The sequence below is a fragment of the Lotus japonicus genome, chromosome 2, assembly GCF_012489685.1.
Source record: "Lotus japonicus ecotype B-129 chromosome 2, LjGifu_v1.2".
Taxonomy (NCBI): Eukaryota; Viridiplantae; Streptophyta; class Magnoliopsida; order Fabales; family Fabaceae; genus Lotus; species Lotus japonicus.
In genome coordinates this window covers 59,641,203-59,663,341 of record NC_080042.1, presented here as the reverse complement: position 1 = coordinate 59,663,341, position 22,139 = coordinate 59,641,203, and the positions used below count along the sequence as shown (strand labels likewise).

The window sequence follows — 22,139 nt, the reverse complement described above, 5'->3', positions numbered from 1 at the left end:
TGTATTATCTGGCCTAACAATACTACCTCCTCCTTCAACAACAACCTTGTCCTCAACGTTGAAGGCTGGGAACTGACTTTGAATGGTAACTCTGTCTTCCCACGTGGCCTCTTCAAGAGTTTGCCCCTGCCACTGAACTAGAACTTGGGCCACATCAATTCTATGGCGTAGCACTATACGATGAGCCATAATTTGGAAAGGTTGGATACTCGGGAACTCATCGCCATCCAACTGCTCAGGCAGCTCCTCTTCAACCGCATAATTGCCAACAGCTTTCTTGAGCAGCGCGACATGGAAAACAGGGTGAACACGAGAGCCCTCAGGAAGCTTCAGTCGATACGCTACTGCCCTGATTCTCTCAGTGATGGGATAAGGCCCATAGTAACGAGGGGCAAGCTTCGCATGAACCCTGTTCACGACAGATAATTGTCAGTGAGCTCTCAGCTTCATGAAGACTCATTCACCAACCTCAAACGATTGGTCCCGTCGCTTAGCATTGGCATGCGCCTTCATGCGTGCTTGTGCTGTGCACAAATGATCCTTCAATTGACGCAAGGCTTTATCACGATCTTGGAGCTCACGTTGCACAGCCTCCACTATGGTTTCTCCAAAAACCCAACGGGTGAGGACTGGTGGCTTTCTCCCATACACAGCTTCGAAAGGAGTCATTTGTGTCGCTGAGTGATAAGTAGTATTGAACCAATACTCCGCCCAATGAAGACAAGTTGCCCAGGTATTGGGTTGGTCAGCGGAGAAACATCGGAGATAAGTCTCCAAGCAACGATTGACAATCTCCGTTTGTCCATCAGTTTCTGGGTGATACGCGGAGCTGAGCTTCAATTGGGTGCCCCGCAATCGGAAAATCTCCCTCCAGAAATGACTAATAAACAAGGGGTCACGATCGCTGATAATGGACGAAGGCATACCATGGAGACGCACAATTTCCTTTCCAAACAACTCTGCCATGCTCCTCGCAGTGTAGGGATGCTTAATTGGGATAAAGTGGGCATACTTCGTAAGGCGATCGATAACCACAAAAATGGCTTCATATCCCTTGGAGCGTGGCAACCCGGTGATGAAGTCCATCGAGACATCTTCCCATATCTGGCTAGGAATCGGTAAGGGTTGGATGAGACCCGCGGGGGACGCTGCCAAATACTTGTGTCGTTGACAAGTATCGCAATTCCTGACAAATTCTTGGATGGTGTTCTTCATTCCCAACCAATACAGATTTGCTGCCAAACGTCTATATGTGCGTAGGAACCCAGAATGGCCTCCTTGAGGCGTAGTATGAAATTCTTGGATCATTTTGGGTATGTAAATAGATGAACTGAACAGAACCAAACGCTCATGCTAAAACAGGGTGTTTTGGATTACCTTGTAACCGGGATGAGCTTGGGTGTCTTTTTCCAAGTCCTTGATTATCTTCATCAAGCGTTCGTCTCCGGGTACCTCCTCCTGAATCAATTTCTGTTATGCTCAGAAAGGATAAGAAACCAACGTATTGAATTCCCCTGTTTCCTCCACTCGCGACAAAGCATCGGCGCCGCGATTGGACTTACCCGATTTGTACTCGATGTCGAAGTTATATCCCAATAACTTCGCTGCCCAGTTCTGTTGGTCTCCAGTGACTATCTTCTGATGCAAGAACTCCTTCAAGCTCTTCTGATCAGTTGAGACTACAAATTTGCGACCAAGTAGGTAGGGCCGTCAATGCTGAATGGCGAGGGCCACTGCCATCAACTCCTTTTCGTACGCTGACTTGGCCAAGCTGCGTGGCCCGAGAGCCTTACTGAAATACGCAATCAGGTGCTTCCCCTGAAGAAGGATTGCTCCCAATCCGACACCGGAAGCATCACACTCCAAGCGAAACTCTTGATTGAAATCAGGAAGGGCCAGTACAGGGGCAGTGGTGAGCCTGACTTTGAGTTCATCAAACGCTTGTTGAGCTGCGCTATTCCACTGAAAAGCGTTTTTCTTTGTCAAATCAGTCAAGGGTCTTGCTACCTTGCCATAATCTTTGATGAATTTTCGATAATACCCGGTCAAACCCAGGAATCCCCGTACCCCTTTCACATTCTTAGGCATAGGCCAAGCCAACACACTCTCAATTTTACCCGGATCTACCGCGACACCCTCCTCTGAGATTAAGTGACCTAAATAGTCCACAGTTTTTGTGGCAAATTGGCACTTCTTGCGGTTTGCTGTAAGGCATTGAGCTTGAAGCACTTCCTCTAAGTGGCCCAAATGCGCCTCCCAGATCTTACTGTATACTAATATATCGTCAAAGAATACTAAGACCCCTTGCCGCAGCATAGAACGAAAGATCTCATTCATTAAACTCTGAAACGTTGAAAGAGCGTTCATAAGACCGAAGGGCATTACAAGGAACTCATAATGTCCATCGTGAGTGCGAAAAGCGGTTTTGTGAACATCTGAAGCTCGCACCCTGACTTGATGGTAACCGGATTTCAGATCAAGTTTGGAGAAGAAACGTGCCCCATGTAATTCATCTAGCAGCTCCTCAATCACAGGTATAGGGAATTTGTCCGGTACCGTGACACGATTAAGCGCTCGGTAGTCCACACACATTCGCCAGGAATTGTCCTTCTTCTTCACTAATATCACAGGGCTGGAGTATGCACTGTTGCTCTGTCTTATGATTCCTTCAGCCAACATTTCGCGCACTTGCTTCTCAATTTCATTCTTCTGGTGGTGGGGATAGCGATATGGCCGCACATTGACTGGCCCCTGTCCCTCTTTGATGATGATACAATGTTCTCTTCCCCTCCCTGGAGGAAGCCCTGGTTTGCTCAGAAAAACCCCTTCGAAACGGTGGAGCACGGTGTTCAATTGCTCTTGCTGGCTTGGTGTGAGCCCCTGTGGCAGTTGTTTAGTTTGTGTGGGCATTCCCCGTGGTCCTATGAGCCTCTGTTCTTTACCAATTCCTGAACAAAGAATGCTTTGCAAGGATCCCAAGTTGTCCTTCTCTGCTCGCTCTCCCTGAAGCTTGATCCATTCTAGACCATTCCAAAAACTCATAGTTAAAGTTTGCCAATTAACAATTGTGTCGCCCAGAGTTTGGAGCCACTCAATTCCGAGCACAATGTCGGGTCCTCCTAATTCAAACAACTGCAGAGAGCACTCGAGCTGGTACCCCTGCATCTGTATCGTTAAACTCTTGCAGCGCCCTTGGGCAAGTGACCGGAACCCATCTCCCAGCTTTACCGTCATGCGGGGAGTCTCAAGAACCTCCCATCCCATCTTTCGCACCAGTAGGCCGTCCACGAAATTGTGGGTAGCCCCGCTGTCTATCAGAATCACCACCGGCACGCCGTTCACGAAACCCAGAATCTTCATGGTTTGAGGAGCCTCTTCTGGCCTTGCTCCCATGCTCCCTAAACTCAACAAACTCAGCTCCCCAACGTTGTCATCTTCCTCCTCATTGACTTCCATTGCCAGGATATTCCCTTCGCCGGAATCGTCATCCTCATCCTCCATAATCAACACGCGTAGGTGCCTATCGGGGCATTGGTGGTTCGGGTGGAAAGGCCCACCACACTTAAAACATAGGCCTTTTTGCCTCCGCTCCAGTAACTGAGGATAAGTCAAATGGTTGAAACCCCGGTCTCGAGGCCCAACCCGCTTCCCTTCCTGGGCCGTTTTTGTTTGCTCCCCTCTTGCCATGTTGTTAATGGGCCTACTTCCCTGGCCCGTTTCCTTTCCTCCTCTGACCCAGACCCAATCAGTGTTTCCGGTTTTACCCATGTTCGTTCCCCCGGGTCGCGAACCCGGTGGCCCAAATCTATTGCCCCGTGCCTGACCCGCTCCAGCTTCCCCCTTTACCTCCTTCTCCACTGCACGCGTTACCAGCAACAATCATGCTCGGCTCATCCCTCCCATGGCGATGAGGCTTCTAACCTTGCTTCTGATCTCTTCCTTCAACCCATGCAAAAAGTAGCTCTGGTACTGTTTGTCAGGAAGCTTCGGGATCTGCGCAGTCAAGAACTCAAAATCTGTAATATAGTCCTCGACGGAACCCCTTTGGCGGAGCTCGGTGAGCTGCTCGTACACGTCACCGTCGTCGTTGCCGCCGTAACGCTCCAGCAACGCGTCGCGCAAGCGTTCCCATGTCAGCACCTCGTCCGCTTCCAAGAGCGAATTGAAAAAATGGATTGTACCCCCTTCCATACTCAGTTGCGCGAGGCCCACCTTCACTTCTGATGAAGTTTCCTGGACGCGGAAATACAACCCCGCTCTTGAGATCCATCCAGCATGATCCTTCCCATCGAAAGGGGGCAGCTCTACCTTCTTCACCGATTGCCGGAATTCCTCCAACGCATCGCCACGGAGAGAAGTTTGACGCAACTCTCCCATCTTGCCTCCGGTTGGCTCCGGAGTCTTGCCACTAGATCTACCAATGGACTCTTCTCCAGGGCTTTCTTCCTCAACTGGTTTCTTCCCTACTGCCTTCTCCACCATTGCTACCAGAGTAGCCGGCAGATCCTTCACCGCCGATGTGACCGCCGATAGAGAAGTTCGCATTGCTGCGAGTTTCGTCTCCAACGCGTCGATCTTCGCCTCCATTTGGATGACTGCAACCTTGGTGGTTTTCTTGGGTGGCATCCACAAGTTTCCCCGTGAAGATGATCCGGTAGGTCGGACCAAATTGTTAGGAATCTATTTCCTAACAATGAAACAGTAAGCAATTCGCAGTAAAAGGAAATGATTTGTGATTGTTTATTGAATTGAAATTGGCTTTTACACAGAGTGGGAATGACCCCTAATCTGACAAGAGCAATGCTCCTTATAGGAAGCTCAGAGCTTCCTATCCATCTAACAGAATACAATGATCAAGATGCCTCTCAAACTCTCTCCTAGCCTTCTTATAAAATTTCTCTTACAATCACTAACAGCTCACTAACCGTCTCATTCTCTCACTCTCCAATCTGTTGGGAACATATCACAGGTGGCTCCTTGGAGATTCCTTTTCCCCTTCTAGAATATACGTGCCAAACCTTAGGCCCATTCTCTTTGTGCACTAACGGCCCAATTGTATTATCTGGCCTAACATAAATCATCTATTTAAGGACGAAGTTATACTCACAACTGCATCAAAAAGAAGCATCACTAAATAGTATAATAATCTCTTAAAGTTCATGTTAAATATTAATCATCATCTTTTCTGAGATTCCATGGAAGCTTTGGATTATACTTATTTGCAGATTTCATGATTTACTGTTTTGGCAGAAATCTTCAAATAAATTGTAGCATTTAGAACATTTCAAAGGCTTTGGTAGAAGAAGAGTACTCTGACTTCATAATATTACAATATCAAACCTGATACACTGCATGACATGATCAACTTAAACAAGTATAAACTATGGATTAAAGTGAAATGTATTGTTTAACTCAAAGAAGATTTTACACACTTTAACATACAAAGTAAACGAAACTTGAACTTTATTACAAACATTGAGTGAACATCAACACTAAACAGATATATAACACATTAATGAAATATTGAGTGAACATAAACACTAAACATGTCACATTTATTAGTGAACTTTTTTATTCATTAATATTGTGGGAGCTTAATTTGTTCTTCAGGCCTTCTGGAACTTAACTTTGAATGGAACATCACTCAGAGCCAGACGCCTATTCCCATTATCATCCACAATGAGGCCAATATTCTTGCACAGATGCTTGGAAGATTGCACTACATTGGGACAGTACACCAGCTTATAGGCCTCATTACTCTTCTCAATTTTGAACCAGTTGTAGATGGTTTTCCAACCAGGGTTGCCGACAGATCCGCCACTGCTCACAAACCACTTTCCTTTAGATGCATCAATCTTCCAAACTGGGGAATACTCAGCGCAACTCGTGTGATCAGTTTGGAACATGATGTTCAAATCCGTTGACACACGAATCACGCCTTTTTTTGAGTCAACAGGTCGGAAGGTTAGTGGGATGCCATGGTATCCATAAGGTCCACTCACAAGCACAACATCAAGAGGGCAAGATTTATCAGTGCTGGCAAGTGAAAGGCCTTCACCACTTCTACACCTTCCATAACGTCCACACCTATATAAGGGTGAAGCAGGAAGAATGTAGTAATTGGTGCCGGCCCGGAGCTTCTTCCCTGTGATGTCAACCACTTGCTCAGGTGAAGCTTCAGCTGCTCCAAGCAGTGGTTGTTGTGAGATGAAGGCAAAGAGAAGGACAAATGCAAGCAATGTACTGGTTTTCATTGTTCTGTGTATGCTTAGGTGTTTGGTATTTTTGCTGATGAATGAAGCATAAGGGTGCTGAATAGCATGAATTTATAGATTGCTACAATGGTTGTTAATGTTATTTTTTGATCAATACATTTGCACATTTAGGATCAATGATTTCAAATACAGTTGGCTATATTAATATTTTTGTAATCATGTAGCTAAATTTATAATTCTATATCTCAAACTATATATTCACAGTTTATTGGCATCAGTGTTCTCTAATTGTGGTCTTGGCTTTTTGTTTTTGAACCAGCAGGAGCCAGTTTTCCAGGTTAAACTAGGTTTTGCAGAGAGAATTAACAAATATTTTCTTGTTGACTCTTGCAACGTTTTGTTTCCTGATTTAAATTACTATTTCATAATTAAGAAGTAGGTAAAATACTATGTGCTAAAATTAATCTGTTTCTTCCTCATGAATTGTTTCAGAGATTCAGATCTAGCTACTTGATTTGAGATGAACTACTGCTATTAATCTCTAAAAAATAACAGCAGAAAACATTGAAATATATAACCCCCTTCTCTGTTTTCAAATTGAGTTCCTTATAGACCGCGTACTGGTTAGTTCAAGTGTACATTTTTATTTCCTTTAAGCATCAGGAAGTATAAAATGTGAACAAACCTCCTATGGATGAGGATGAAAGTCTATTCTTATTACACTCAACTGAGATCCTTACATATACTATATAGAAGATATCTTGGACCATTGACCATGACGTACAACCCACCAATTTGTAAGTACCCAGATATGATTTGAGATAAACTGCAACTATTAACAGCAGAAAATCTTGAAATATATACACCCACCTCTTCATTTTCAAATTGAGTTCCTTATACGCTGAAAATTTGGGATCAATTGTATTGTTCAAATCAATGACATCAAAGATGCATGTAGATGCATATATTTATCATTAATCCAATAGATAAGGACCACATGGCCCTCTATAAATTGATGCATTGCTTCCTTCAACTCCCATAAGCTGCATCCACAAGTAATCAAAATAGAAATTACTTGATTAATTAAAGCACATGTACAAAACAATGAATACCATGTTGCTGGCATTTTTACTTCTCTTTGCCTTGATATCACAACAACCACTGCTTGGAGCAGCAGAAGCTTCACCTGAGCAAGTTGTTGACATCACAGGCAAGAAGCTCATAGCTGGTGCCTATTACAATGTTCTTCTAACCATGCCCTACACCAATAGTAAAAGTCCCGAAGGCCTTGCCCTCTCAAGCATAGGCGAAAAATGCCCTCTTGATGTCGTGGTTGTGAACCGCTACCACAGCTCGCCATTAAGGTTCACACCTCTTAACACGAAAAAGGGCGTTGTTCGCGTCTCTACGGACCTCAATGTCATGTTTGCTCCTAATGCTACCTGTCCCTATCACTCTCCTGTGTGGAAGCTTGATTATTATAGTGTTGAGGGAGAGTCTGTTGTGACCACTGATGGATTTGTGGGAAAACCAGGTGCAGAAAGTCTTGATAACTGGTTCAAGATTGAGAAATATGCTGCAGCTTATAAACTAGTGTATTGTCCTCGTGTTTGCATATCTTGCAAGCATCAGTGCAAGGATCTTGGGATGGCTGTGGATAAGAATGGAAATCGACGTCTAGCTCTAAGTTATGTTCCCTTCCAAGTGAAATTCGTAAAGGCCTAATCGAAGATCATCATCAAATCATGCACAAAATATTACTATAAATAAGTGTATTTAATTAATTTCCCTAAAGTATGTTTATGAATAATGAGTGTCCCTCAAGTTGGGTTTCCTTGCTAAGATATGAATAAAATGAAATAAACTTTGGTAGCGTTTGGTAGACAGGTGGGAAGGGAACGGAACATGACATATGGGTTCCGTTCTGTGTTTGTCGTGTTTTTAAGATGGAACGGAACGGGACAAAATGCTCCAGGAACAGGACACTTTGGTTCCCTAGAAAAGGGTGGAACGGAAGGGAACGGAACGGAACACTCTCTTAAAGCTTTTGCAAGTTCAAAAATACCCATAATTTATATTTGAAATTTTATGTATCTAAACAGTTTAAAATCACTTATAAAATTGAAAGCATTTATTATATTTGTAGACAAAGTTAAATGAAAATCTACTTTTTCAAAAAAATCACTTAAAATAAAATTAATTATTTTTTACAAAAGTAAAATCACTTTTTGTAAGCAATGATAAACGAGCCAATTAGAGTGCGTTTGATTCAACTTATTTTTGAAAAATCACTTTTTAATCAAAAAATCACTTTTAAAATCAAAAAATCACTTTTTTAATCAAATATCACTTTTTGTGTTTGTTTCAGCTGAAGCTGAAAACAGATTATTTGAAACAGTTACTTTAGCTTATCATGAAAACCTATGATGATAGATGAGAGAAGATAAAAAAGTTATTTTAATTAGACTAGTCAAACACGAATCAACTTAATTAAAATAAAATCAATTATTTTTTCAAAAGTAAAATCTGTTTTTGTAAGTAATGATAAACGAGCCAATTAGAGTGCGTTTAATTCAATTTATTTTGGAAAAATCACTTTTTAATCAAAAAATCACTTTTTGTGTTTGTTTCAGATGAAACTGAAAACAAATTATTTGAAACAGTTACTTTAACTTATAATGAAAATCTATTATGATTTTTGTTACATGAAAATCTATGATGATAAATGAGGGAAGATAAAAAAAAGTGATTTTAATTAGAGTAGTCAAACACGAATCAACTTATGCTTTTCTCAAAATCTCTTAAAAAAAATTATAGTTAAAAATCAATATTTTTTAATCTAAACAAACGCACTTAAAATAGCTTAAATAGATAATTAGGTTTTTGTTTTTTTCAATAGCATACTGAAATAACTTAAACAATATATAAGTTATTAACTTATTATTTTAAATAAATAAGTGATTATTTCATGAAGTAAGCAATAACAAACGGTTTTTATGCAAAATGTTCAATTGAGTTCAATTTGTTTTCCTCAATCAAATATTAAACATGCAGGGTTATATATTGACTTTGAGTTACCAAACACAACACATAGAACATTATTGTCCTGTTCCATCCTATTTTGTCCCGTTCCGTTCTGTCATGTTCCGTCACCAAACGCTACCTTTGTTTCTTCTAGTCATGGATTTTCATTTTGAGTTGTTTCCCTTGTTATAACCTGATCAAAACACTTTACAAAAAGAGTAATTGTTGAGAAAGTTGAGATTCCAAGCACTGTGTTAATTAGCTATATATTTTTCTAACATACATCAAGTTACTTAAATCCATTTCTTCAAGTTTACCAATTATGTGATTACACATGTGCAACTATTTCTAAAAATAAATGTTATTTATTAAGAATTTATTATCAAAATTTAAAAAATTACACATAAACTTGATGGAATAGAGGTAAGAAACTTGATATAAGTTGTAAGAAACTTGATATAAGTTTTATTCTTTTTATCCCGCTTCTGTAGTAGTAATTCTAGAATGAGATAAGGATTAGAAATTTTTCTTTTTCTGTTCAAAAATTCTAGTCCTTATCCCATTCGTGAAACAAGCTAATAAAACCGCTATAAAAATCCAGCATAGGCTCTTTTACATTTTTATGTGTTTTTTTATTTTTTGTTACAAGGCGGGCTTAGATCCCAAAACTAGCTATCAAAGCCTCTAGTGAACCCAATCCCACGTATATCCGAGAAGAGAACCAATGCACATTCTCCAGGAGGTTTTGTGAAAAACAGTGTCCTTGCTTCTCCCCGAGCCAAACCAGCTCACATCGGCAACTTAATTTCCCTCGCGCTTGATATACGTCACTCTCACAACCCAAGCCCTTCTCATCAGTTCTTGAATCATGTGAATCATCGCCGCACAAGAGTGGTGTACGTGGTGTGCAACGTCAACCGATCAAATCAAATTTTAAATATGTGGGAGAGACAATTTTTTACTTAATTTAGCTAGATTATTTTATAAATCTAGATAGTAATGTGGTAAATTTTTAAAATGTAATTAAGATTATTTTTTAATTTTATTCTTTAATATTTATTTTTGGTCTATATTTTTTAAAATTCCACCCTTACCATTTTATTACATGGCTTCTAATGTCATTACTTTGGATGTGTTTGTTTCAAAATTTGAAAAAAGATTCCCGGGAATATGAAGGTTGGGAATGAACATTCTTGTGTTTGTTACAAGATTGGAAACTATGATTCATGGGTATCAATCATTCCCGGGAATAAAATAACTTCCACAATTCCCATGGTTTCTTTTATATTGATTTCCATGAAAAAGGTTGGGAATCTTACATTTCTATGGGAAAGATGAATGTAACTTCTCAGTTCTCCCACAATTTATCATTTTTTTCCTCTATTTTTAAGTTTTTTTAATTTTTAAATTAAGAAAATTTTAAAATGTTCCCGGGAATACTAAATACTTACCAAACACATTTATATAATTTAGTAATTTACCCAGGAATAACATACCCGGTAATCATATTTAAATAAATAAATATAGCTTTTTTACTCCCTCTTCAATCATCTGCCACTCGCACACCCTTGTCATTCTCCTTCGGCATCTTGTGCCACCACCGATCCATCGTCGTCCACCGTTAGCATCTCGAACCCCCCCCCAACATCCTGCCGCGCCGCCAGCAGCCGAACCATTGTTTCACTCGTCGCACACCATCGCCGTCAGTTCCCGTCACGCCATCCTCGTTCATAGACCCTTTGGCAGTTAGTTCATAGCTTATCCTCTTACTATTTCTGTTAGAAAATAAAAACTGAACCGGTAATCTAATCTCACAAGAGCTCTTTTTGTTCTTAGGTAATCTAAGAGCTCTTTTCATTAGGAATTATTGGATCATAAAGAATTGCTTGTGTTTATTAAGTAATGTTTGTTCATGTTGGGTTTTCTCTGAGCTATTTAATTTGCACATTACTTGTTTGATGAAATGATGGTTTAAGTCCATTGGGTTTTGAGTTAATGTACAATTTCCATTATGTGATGAGCCTAGTTTTTTATGAGGAAGGAAGTGCCACGGATGTGCATGAAAATGGGGTTGTGGAACATAACATGGGTGTGGAGATAAAGAAGGAATGGGGTTGTGGAACATGGGTGTGGAGATCACATGGTCTCTCAGCCTCTGTTCATTAACGAGATTCATGATTAGTTTCACCTTTGAAAATAGTTTAAATGCCTTTTTCTTGGTCTGCGTTACTCATGTGAGTGTGAGTCACAATTTAAGTTCTCATCTCACTTCAACTTGACGAATTTTCACTCTTGGGCTAAATACACTTACAAAAGTCCATATCAGGGTTGTCATTCCCGGATAGAGACTCAAGAAATGCCATAGAGGTATATTGCATAGCGGGATGGTCGCTACATTGAAGAAGAAGGAGGAGGAGGAGGAGGAGGAGGAGGAGGAGAAGAAGAAGAAGAAGAAGAAGAAGGCTGGAGCTTGCAAGTGGCTAGGCGTCGGCCGGCGGCTGGGTTGGAACTCCAAGTTGGCATATTGAGGAGGATTTGTAAATGAAACGTGAGATAAAATAAATGGAAGTCCATGTTAGCATATTAGACAAGGCATGTTTTTATCCTTGAAATATATCTTATTTTTTATTTTAGTCCATGCAATTTATCTTAGGTATCCTTGATTTCAAATTTGTTGAAAACACCATTTTTACTTTTCGGTCTCTTCATTCCACCAGCGATTTTGTTTTCATCCCAATCAACAAAACCTTAACCTCTCTCAGGCAGAGATGTCGTTGTCGCTTCTCCTCCGCCTAGGTGCGTCCCAATTCACCTCTAAGGGACTTCAAGGAAGCTTCTTCGACGCTTGGTGATGATGATAGGTTGTTGCACACTAAAAGGAAGAATTTGAGGGTTTGAACTTTGAAATTGGTCCCTTGAATTTTCCCTGAAAAACAAAAAATAAAATTTGCAAGAACTAAAAGAAAAAACAAGGTAAATTTCAGGGACTAAAAACATACCACGCCTAGTGCTGACATGGACTTCCGTTTGTTTTGGGCGGAAAAGTTAACGTTAAGGATGAAAAACATATAAATAATTTTTAAATGACTAAAATCAGAAACAAGGTATATTCCAAGGACCAAAAAATATTTAGGCTTAATTGCACTTTTCGTCCCTGATGTTTGGTCGTTGTGCAATTTTGGTCCCTTTTGCTCTAATTGCGCGATTTTGGTCCCCTTTATTTTGTGAAGGTGCAATTTTAGTCTTACCGTCAATTGACCGTAAAAAATAAACGACGCTAGTCTATTTGGAACTACTATTCACACCCCCTCACCTATTGCATCATCTTTTCTTCTAGCTACACCCCTCTTTGTGCTAATTGCACCACTATGTAATTCAAAAATAAAAAGAAAAGAAAAGAAAACTTTTTTAAATAAAAACATATTTTTTTTTCTAATTCATAATTTTCTATTATCTTCAATAATTATCATCGACAACACCATCACCCAACAATCCCACTCACCCTTTTCAACCCCACCAACGACACTCCCCCACTGACCCAACATTCAGATCAGCCATGGAAGGAGATGAATTCGAACCTCCTGGATTTTTTATTCTGGGATTTGATGTCGGTGGGATGATATTAGAATCGGGGTTTTGGCTCCGGTGACTTGACGTCAACGCTCTGCAACGAAAGGAGGTGGAGGTTTCTTGCGGTGGCTCCGGTCCCGATCTGGGAGCACCCGATCGTGGCCATGGAGGTTTCTGATTCTGGGGATTTCTCTAAAATCCCTTTCCTCTTTATGGGTTTTGAAACTGTTCTCCCATTTTGATTCTAAAAATTTGTTATGGGTTCTAAAATTGTTCTCCCCTTCTGATTCTGGTTCCGAAAATTTGTTATGGATTCTGAAATTGGTCAGGTTGTTTGTGGTGGTGGTGCAGTGGTTTTGGCTGAAGGAAATCTGTTTTGTGGGTGTGGCCTTGCAAGGATCGATTCCAAGAAAGGGAAATGTGGAATCTTGGCTATGATTTCTGGGTTTGGTGGGGTTGACGGCAGTGGCTAGGGGAGGAGAAATTGGTTCACGTTTTGATTTCTGGGTTTGGTGGCTACGGCAGTGGCTAGGGGAGGAAGATGGTGTTGTCGATGATGATGATGATTGTTTTAATTAATTTTTTTTAATTTAATTAACCTTAAATATGATTTAGGTTAAATAAAATTTGTAAACTATTAATTTGTTTTTTCAATTTAATGATGTGGCTGCCTAGTGGCAAATTTTGTCTGAGTCACCTTGTTGATAAGCTCCATGTAAGCTCATTCTGTTAACCTTTGACGGAAGGTCCCAATTGCAACAAGTTAATCTAAAGGGGACCAAAATTGCGCAACTAGAACAAAAGGGACCAAAATTGCACAACGACCAAACATCTGGGACGAAAAGTACAATTAAGCCAAATATTTAAGCAAACTTTCATTAAGCAATGTGTTAGTTAGCAACTCTCTTAAAATTATTGATTTGATGCTATTACACTCGAGAGAGAAAGAAAAAAATGAGTGAGAATTGAGAGATAGATTAAAGAAAGAAAATGAGTAGATAGAAGATGTATGATAAAATAAAGTGTAAATGAATCAAAATACTGAATATAAGAACAAGTAAATTAAGGAAGATGGACAGAATAATATTTAACAAAAATATCACAAAACAATACACTTTGCAATCCCTGGAAAAGAAAAACAGCAACGAAAATATGAACATTCAACACCTTGGGACCTGTGTGAAAGTTCTAATTGGAATTCCAATTACATTGGCTCGATGGCCAATTGTATCATCAAATCATTGACCAACCCATAGACAAGAAGTGTAGCATCCTTTATTATAAATTGATGCTCCTCAACTTCCCTAAGCTTCATCCATCAACAAATCAAATTACTAAAAGCATACAAAACAATGAAGCTCTCAATGCTAGTAGCACTTGTTCTTCTCTTCACCTTGATCTCACAACAAGCACTTCTTGGAGCAGCTGAAGCTTCACCTGAGCAAGTTGTAGACACATCAGGGAAGATGCTCCGAGCTAATGTCAATTACTATATACTTCCAATCATGCCTTTTGTTCGATGTGCGCCTAATAGAGGACACTGTATAAGTGGTGCTAGCCTTGGTCTTGCAGGCATTGGAGAAGCTTGCCCTCTTGACGCCGTGGTTGTGGACCGATCTCGCGGCATTCCAGTGACATTCACCCCTGTTAATCCAAAGAAAGGTGTTATTCGTGTCTCTACTGATTTGAACATCAAATTCTCCACTCACACGAGTTGTCCTCGCCAATCCACAGTGTTGAAGCTTGATCATTTTGATGGTTCTATGAGACAGTGGTTTTTGACCACTGGTGGTGTTGTTGGTAACCCAGGTTGGAAAACCATTAACAACTGGTTCAAGATTGAGAAGTATGATGGTGCTTACAAGTTGGTCTATTGTCCTAGCGTGGTGAAATCTTTGAAGCATTTGTGCAAGGATGTTGGGGTGTTTAAGGATGAGAAGGGGAGGAACATGCGTCTGGCTCTCAGTGATGTTCCAATCAAAGTCAAATTCCAACAAGCATGATGAAATTAATTCCTTAATAACATAAAAAAAAACTATGTATGAATAAGTGTATTTTCTTCATAACAATGATGTTGATTAAATAATTATGGGGATCCTAAGAGTTTGGGTTCCTTGGTTAAAATAAATAATGGCATATTTTCTAATAGTATTATATTTGAATCTCTACGGCCTTCTTCTTTTAGTACATGATAAGCAGCACCAGAAAAGCTAATTTTAGCGTCACGTCAATGAAAAATAACACTTAACAATTAACACTAAAAAAAACTGAATAGCATTGACTAGAAACTGACACTAATAAGTGAAAAACCGACACTACAACCTATCTAGTGTCATAAGCAGTGATATCGGATCGGACGCTAAAGGGTTGAAGCTAACGCGTGGAGTCGGACAAGGAGGTCGACGCTAACCATACAATCGGCCAAGCTGACTCTAGCCAACGCAAACCAGTCGGAGACATTGATAGATGCAAACCCCTAACCTTTTTAGTTTGTTGTATAGGCCAACACTAGCTAGAGTTGGTTGCTACAACCGACTCTACGTAGTATCTCCTGTCAATGCCCAAATGATGATGTCATACATCACTTGATCACAATTTACAAGGCTCTAAAGTGATAGTTCTCGATCATGCCAAACACCCATAACTTGAAGTTACTATGCTAGTATCTTCAAATTATAGATAGTGTGTGGCCTACTCGAGAACACCGATTTAGGGTACTAAAAATTGTTAACAAATGATGCTAGTCATCACCATATTTGCTTTGATAAATCATAATGCACCAATCATAATAAAATATCGTATCAATATAATTAATGAGCCAACATAAGATTTCAATGTCAGTCAAATTAATCACAAGTTCAAATTACACCACGTGGACTATTCAGGGCATCACAACCCGCGTGAAAGGATGACCAAGGTAGATGTACAAAGGTGGATCTGGTGTTGAAGGAGATCGTGGCAGACGAGGATGGAGGGGCGGAATTGGATGCTTCGCCAGAAGGGGTGAGAATCGGTGTAAAACTGTTTTACATCAACGGTGCTTGAACAGTAAACTCTAAAAATTAAAATATATTTTTATATAAAATCAAGCATGGATATAACAGTTCATCTATATCCATTTAGTCCTGAGCAAGTATTCAAGACACGTCTTAGTCAGAAACTTGAGCTGAGAAAAAAACTATTATTTATTACAACCTGCTGACAAAGATTATTACTAAACATTGATACATGAGCACCTGGATCAAGATTTTCAGTGTGTATTTTTGGTCAAGGAAGTGTTATTAAATGAAGCTATAAACAATACAATAAATTATATTGCCAACAGTAGAGTCGAAATCTTTGACCGCAACTTTGCATGCATCTATATTTTATGAATCCAAAGATAAGAAGAATCATACTAGATTAGGTTGTTCATCTCCTTTAATTCATTACCAAAAAACAATGAAGAACACCCTGTTAGCTTTTGTCCTCCTCTCTGTCTTCACCTCACAACTACTTCTTGGAGCAGTTTATGCTTCACCAGAGGAAGTGATCGACACATCAGGCAAGAAGCTCAGAGCTGATGCCAATTACTACATCATTCCAGCAAAACCCTTCACCATATGTGGCTTTGTCAGTTGTTTCACTGGTGGAGGCCTTGCCCTTGACATGATTAGTGGTTCTTGCCCTCTTGATGTGATAGTTGTGAAAGCAAATCAAGGCCTTCCACTGAGGTTCACACCTGTAATTAAGAAAGGTACTTCTGTTTATGTCTCCACTGATCTGAACATAAGGTTCTCTAATGCTGATTCAAGATGTCCACACAATTCCACTGTGTGGAAGCTTGATCATTTTGATGCAGCTACAGGACAAAAAACTGTGACCACTGGTGGTGTTATGGGAAACCCAGGTTGGAAAACCATCCTCACCTGGTTCAAGATTGAGAAGTATGATGAAGCTTATAAGCTTGTGTACTGTCCCTCTGCCTGTCCATCTTGTAGCCATGAGTGCAAGGATCTTGGAATTTTTGTGGATGAGAATAGGCAAATGCATCTTGCTCTCAGTGATGTTCCCTTCAAAATTAAGTTCCTGCAGTCATGAACAAGTGTATTTATCTAGATCATTGTGTTAGATTTCCTTGTTAAAAATAAATAAAATGAATAATGCTTTCTTCCTACTGTTACATTGTCACCATGGAATAATAAATGTTTTGTTTTATCATATACAGCTTAATTGCTTGCTCTTCAAGAAATGTGTACCTCTTATTATTTATCACTTTGTTGACAAACAACTTCTCGGGTTCAATATCTAGCTCTGTATTCGTCAGGGTCAAAAGGCAATCTGATATGATTTTGACAAATTCTGAAGGATAATATATAAAAAGTTATGTATCTCCCAGCAACCCAAATCTAATAAGATGTACAAGAAGAGTTGAAAAGCAAGGTACATGACAAGTATATATTCTAGAAATTCCATTCATAGCTTGATTTTATCAATTTTTCTTTCCACAAAATAAATTCTAAACTCATGAAGCTACTCACATGAGCTTCTCTGGCTTCTCCTTTAAATTAATTCTGCTATTATAATCAACTATATAAAGATTTCCAAATATGCACTAAATCAGCTATGTAACGAGGAAGTAATACATACTCACAACTGCATCAGAAAGAAGCATCACTGAATAGTATTTGTGGTCCTGGTCTTTTGAGCAATCAAGTAACTTAAAATTATCACTGAGATTCCATGCTAGCTTTGGATTAAATTTATTTGCACATTTCCTGATTTACTGGTTTTCCTGAATTATTAGAATAAATTTTATGCATTTAGCACACTTCAAAGGCTTTGGTAAGAAGAGTAAGATTTGATGGCCAGATGCTCTAACTTCATAATTTTACAAAATAAAATGTGATACACTGCATGATCAATTTAACAAGTATAAACTATGGATAAAAATGAAATGTATTGTTTAACCCTAAGAAGATTTGAATCTCATCCCAGATTGCTCATGGATTCATTTGTTTACCCAAAATCAGTGTAAACACACATACTTCAACATAAAAAGTGAACGACACTCAAACTTGATTACAAACATGGAGTGAACATTAGGACTAAACAGATATAATACATTAATTAAACATTGAGTGAACATCAATACTAATCAGTGTCACATTTATTAGTGAACTTTTTATTCATTATTGTCGGAGCTTAATTTGTTCTTTAGGCCTGCTGGAACTTAACTTTGAATGGAACATCACTTAGAGCCAAACGCCTATTCCCATTGTCATCCACAAACAATCCAATATCCTTGCACAGATGGTTGGAAGATTGCACTACACTGGGACAGTAAACAAGCTTATAATAAGCATCATCAAACTTCTCAATCTTGAACCAGTTCCGGATTGTTTTCCGACCAGGGTTGCCAATGGATCCGCCACTGGTCACAAACCACTTTCCTTTAGAATTAGCATCAAGCTTCCACACTGGTGAATACTCAGCACAACTCGTGTGATCAGATTGGAACATGATGTTCAAATCTGTCGACACACGAATCACACCTTTTTTTGAGTCAACAGGTCTGAAGGTTAGTGGGAGACCATGGTATCCATAAGGTCCACTCACAAGCACAGCATCAAGAGGGCATGATTTATCAGTGCTGGCAAGTGAAATGCCTTCACCACTTCTACACCTTCCAAAACGTCCACACCTATATAAGGGTGAAGCAGGAAGAATGTAGTAACTGGTGCCGGCCCGGACCTTCTTCCCTGTGATGTCAACAACTTGCTCAGGTGAAGCTTCAGCTGCTCCAAGCAGAGGTTGTTGAAAGGTCAAGGCAAAGAGAAGGACAAATGTTAGCAATGCGGTTTTCATTGTTGTGTATGCTTACGTGCTTGGTATTTTTGTTACTGATGATGGAGCATAAGGGTGTTCAAAAGCATGTATTTATAGATTGCATCAATGGTTGTTAATGTTATATTTTGATCCATAGTATAGTAGTACATATGCATATTTACCATCAATGATTTCAAAAACAGTAGGCTATATTAATATATCCATAAGGATTTATTTGGTCATATATCTAGTCAATAATATGAGACTTCTTAACACATACTCTCACGCTCAGCAGCTCAGGACAGTAATGATTTGCTGCTGGTCATATATGGGTGTCTCCAATAAACATATGTAGGATAAACTCTGATACCGTATTATAATTTTGATTAAATCTAACTCTACCCAAAAAACTAGCTTAGAGGTGATGTTTTCTCAACCATTCATAAGGATATATTTAGTCTTAATCAATGTGAGACTTCTTAATACACAATTAGTTGGGATCAATGTGATCTAATTGTACTTGGACTTTTTTTATTCAACCAGCAGGAACCAGTTTTGCATCCCTCTTGCTGATGAGATATGTATATTATTATTATATCTTTCCCACCTTAAAATAGGTTCTTGTTGGAATCAAGTGTTAGAGTCAAATCCCACATCGGAGAAGTCAAGGTGAGATGGAGAGTTTATAAGGAGATGGACCCATAAACCTAATGTCTTAAAGTTTTGGGTTAAGATGTGGTGTCCAGATCTCCTTGGTGTCTCCTCTCGGCCTTGGCCCATGGGTCCTCGCCGTGACTCTCCCCAACAAGTGGTATCAGAGCCGATGGTTCGTGGGACCATGACGGCTCCTTGTGTCGAAAGTCTTCCTAGCCGTGTGGTTAGGTGGCGGGTTCCGTTGGCAGCGAACAGCGGAGCAAAGGTGGATAGCTTCCGCAGACGGGAGCTTCCGCAGACGGGAGGATCATGAGTGATGTGGTTGAAGGACTCACACTTGAGGGGGGATTGTTGGAATCAAGTGTTAGAGTCAAATCTCACATCGGAGAAGTCAAGGTGAGAGGGAGAGTTTATAAGGAGATAGACTCATAAACCTAATGCCTTAAGGTTTTGGGTTAAGATGTGGTGTCCAGATCTCCTTGGTGTCTCCTCTCGGCCTTTGCCCATGGGTCCTCGCCGTGACAGTTCTACATAGCGAATTATCAAATATTTTCTTGTTGACTCTTGCAATGTTTGGTTTCCTGATTTAAATGACAATTTCATAATTGAGAAGTAGGTAAAATACTATGGGCTAAAATTGATCTGTTTCTTCCTCTTGAATTGCGTATATACGACCCTTGAAACTACCCAGAGATTTAGACATATAGCTGCAAGATTTGAGATAAACTATAAGTCTATAACTATTAACTGCAGAAAACCTTGAAATATATATAAACCCACCTCTGCATTTTCACATTGAGTTCCTTATGGTCTGAAAAAATGGGATCAATTATATTGTTCAAATCAATGACCTCAAAGATGCATGTAGATGCATATATTCACCATTAATCCCATAGATAAGGACCACATAGCCATCTATAAATTGATGCATTGCTTCCTTCAACTCCCATAAGCTGCATCCATAAGTTTTCAAAATAGAAATTACTTGATTAATTAAAGTACATGTACAAAAAAATGAATACCATGTTGCTAGCATTTTTCCTTCTCTTTGCATTGATATCACAACATCCACTGCTTGGAGCAGCAGAAGCTTCACCAGAGCAAGTTGTTGACATCACAGGCAAAAAACTCATTGCTGGTGCCTATTACAATGTTCTTCTAACCACACCCTACACCAAATGCGCAAATCCCCAAGGCCTTGGCCTCTCAAGCATTGGTGAAACATGCCCTCTTGATGTCGTGGTTGTGAACCGCCAGCACAACTCGCCACTGAGGTTCACACCTCTAAACCCGAAAAAAGGTGTTGTCCGCGTCTCTACGGACCTCAATGTCATGTTTGCTCCAAATGCTACCTGCCCCTATCATTCTCCTGTGTGGAAGCTTGATTGTTATGGTGTTGAGGGAGAGTGTGTTGTGAGCACTGATGGATTTGTGGGAAAACCTGGTGCAGAAAGTATTGGTAACTGGTTCAAGATTGAGAAATATGGTGCTGGTTATAAACTAGTCTATTGTCCTGGCGTTTGCATATCTTGCAAGCATCAATGCAAGGATCTTGGGATGGCTGTGGATAAGAATGGAAATCGACGTCTAGCTCTAAGTTATGTTCCTTTCCAAGTGAAATTCGCGAAGGCCTAGTTCAAGATATCATCTAATCATATGCACTAAAAATTAGAATCAATGAGTGTATTTAATTAATTTCACTATAGTATGTTTATGAGTGTCCCCAAGTTGGGTTTCCTTGTTAAGATATGAATAAAATGAAATAAATTTGGTTTCTTCTAATCTTGTATTTTCATTTTTAGTTGTTTCCCTTGGTAAATCATGATCAAAACACTGCACAAACTGAGTAATTGTTGAGATACTTGAGATTCCAAGTACTGTGTTAACTTTGCTATATATTCTTCTAACATACTGCATGGAACAATTGTTATAGCGCTTCTGTCATAGTAACGCTTGTCCTCGATTTTATTTGTAAAACAAGCTAATGAAATCGCTATAAAAGTCTAGTATAGGCTTCTTTACATTTGATTGGTATTTTGTGTATACAATATCAACCAATCAAATTTTAAATATGCTATAGAGACAATTTTTTAAATAATTTAATTAAATAATATTATAAATTTAGGTAGTTTGGTAAAAAAATTTAACACATGACTAATGCTCCAATTTATTACACGATTAAAAAAAGTGACTTATAAATCGAAACGGAGGGAATATTATTTTTCTGTTTTTATTTTTAATATTTATTTTTCATCTATATTTTTCTAAATTCCCCTCTTAATCACCATTTTATTACGTACATGACATATTATGTCTATACCTTGTGTCCGCCTATTATGTTCCTGTATTAAAATTTTCCAATTTTAGATCTCTCATTTTCACTTGTTATAGGTAGTCTGATTTAATAAAAGAAAAACTATGGGGGAGGAAAAGGGGAAGGAAGGGAACCTCCGTAGCCCATCTCCCTCCGAGCAACGACATCCACCTTCAATCCAACATGCATTTTTGTGCTGAGGCACCACACCGTTGTCAAATTTCAGATTATTATGGGTCACCACTTCTCATCACATTCAAATTGAAGTTTAACCCAGCCACCGTGCCTCGAAGACGTATGGATCACAAATCACAACATACCCTCAAGTCGAGGCCTCAATTGCGAAACTACATCGTGCTAGCCACTGCAACCACCGCGATCTTACCCCTTCTCATTCCTTCAGGCAGTGTGAAGTCACCACCGTAAGTCCGATTGCAAACTAGCACGTCCAGTAGGAGGTGCCGTCTCTGCATCTCCTCTCTCTCACACATTTTTTTATATATAAATACGGTGCAGTCTGCCATAAGAAGTCAAATTTAGGGGTTCACTTTTTA

The 22,139-nt window shown here is 39.4% G+C and overlaps 5 protein-coding genes across 5 annotated transcripts; 3 read left to right on the top strand and 2 right to left on the bottom strand.

The window, feature by feature from the left end:
* Positions 1 to 5,603: 5,603 nt before the first annotated feature.
* On the bottom strand, positions 5,604 to 6,267 carry LOC130735511 (kunitz trypsin inhibitor 5-like). Its single transcript, XM_057587466.1, has one exon. It carries the CDS (start codon positions 6,252 to 6,254, stop codon positions 5,607 to 5,609), a length of 648 nt encoding a protein of 215 aa, XP_057443449.1. The 5' UTR covers positions 6,255 to 6,267; the 3' UTR covers positions 5,604 to 5,606.
* Positions 6,268 to 7,270: 1,003 nt separating this feature from the next.
* LOC130738595 (miraculin-like) lies at positions 7,271 to 8,274 on the top strand. Its single transcript, XM_057590657.1, has one exon. It carries the CDS (start codon positions 7,308 to 7,310, stop codon positions 7,938 to 7,940), a length of 633 nt encoding a protein of 210 aa, XP_057446640.1. The 5' UTR covers positions 7,271 to 7,307; the 3' UTR covers positions 7,941 to 8,274.
* A 5,872-nt stretch (positions 8,275 to 14,146) lies between these two features.
* LOC130736758 (uncharacterized) lies at positions 14,147 to 17,011 on the top strand. The gene is made up of 2 exons (XM_057588548.1): positions 14,147 to 14,806; positions 16,122 to 17,011. The coding sequence occupies exons 1-2, from the start codon at positions 14,162 to 14,164 to the stop codon at positions 16,887 to 16,889; spliced, it is 1,413 nt and encodes a 470-aa protein (XP_057444531.1). The 5' UTR covers positions 14,147 to 14,161; the 3' UTR covers positions 16,890 to 17,011.
* A 980-nt stretch (positions 17,012 to 17,991) lies between these two features.
* On the bottom strand, positions 17,992 to 18,718 carry LOC130738594 (miraculin-like). Its single transcript, XM_057590655.1, has one exon. It carries the CDS (start codon positions 18,654 to 18,656, stop codon positions 18,006 to 18,008), a length of 651 nt encoding a protein of 216 aa, XP_057446638.1. The 5' UTR covers positions 18,657 to 18,718; the 3' UTR covers positions 17,992 to 18,005.
* Positions 18,719 to 20,285: 1,567 nt separating this feature from the next.
* LOC130735509 (miraculin-like) lies at positions 20,286 to 20,906 on the top strand. The gene has a single exon (XM_057587465.1). The coding sequence runs from the start codon at positions 20,286 to 20,288 to the stop codon at positions 20,904 to 20,906; it is 621 nt and encodes a 206-aa protein (XP_057443448.1).
* Positions 20,907 to 22,139: the final 1,233 nt, after the last annotated feature.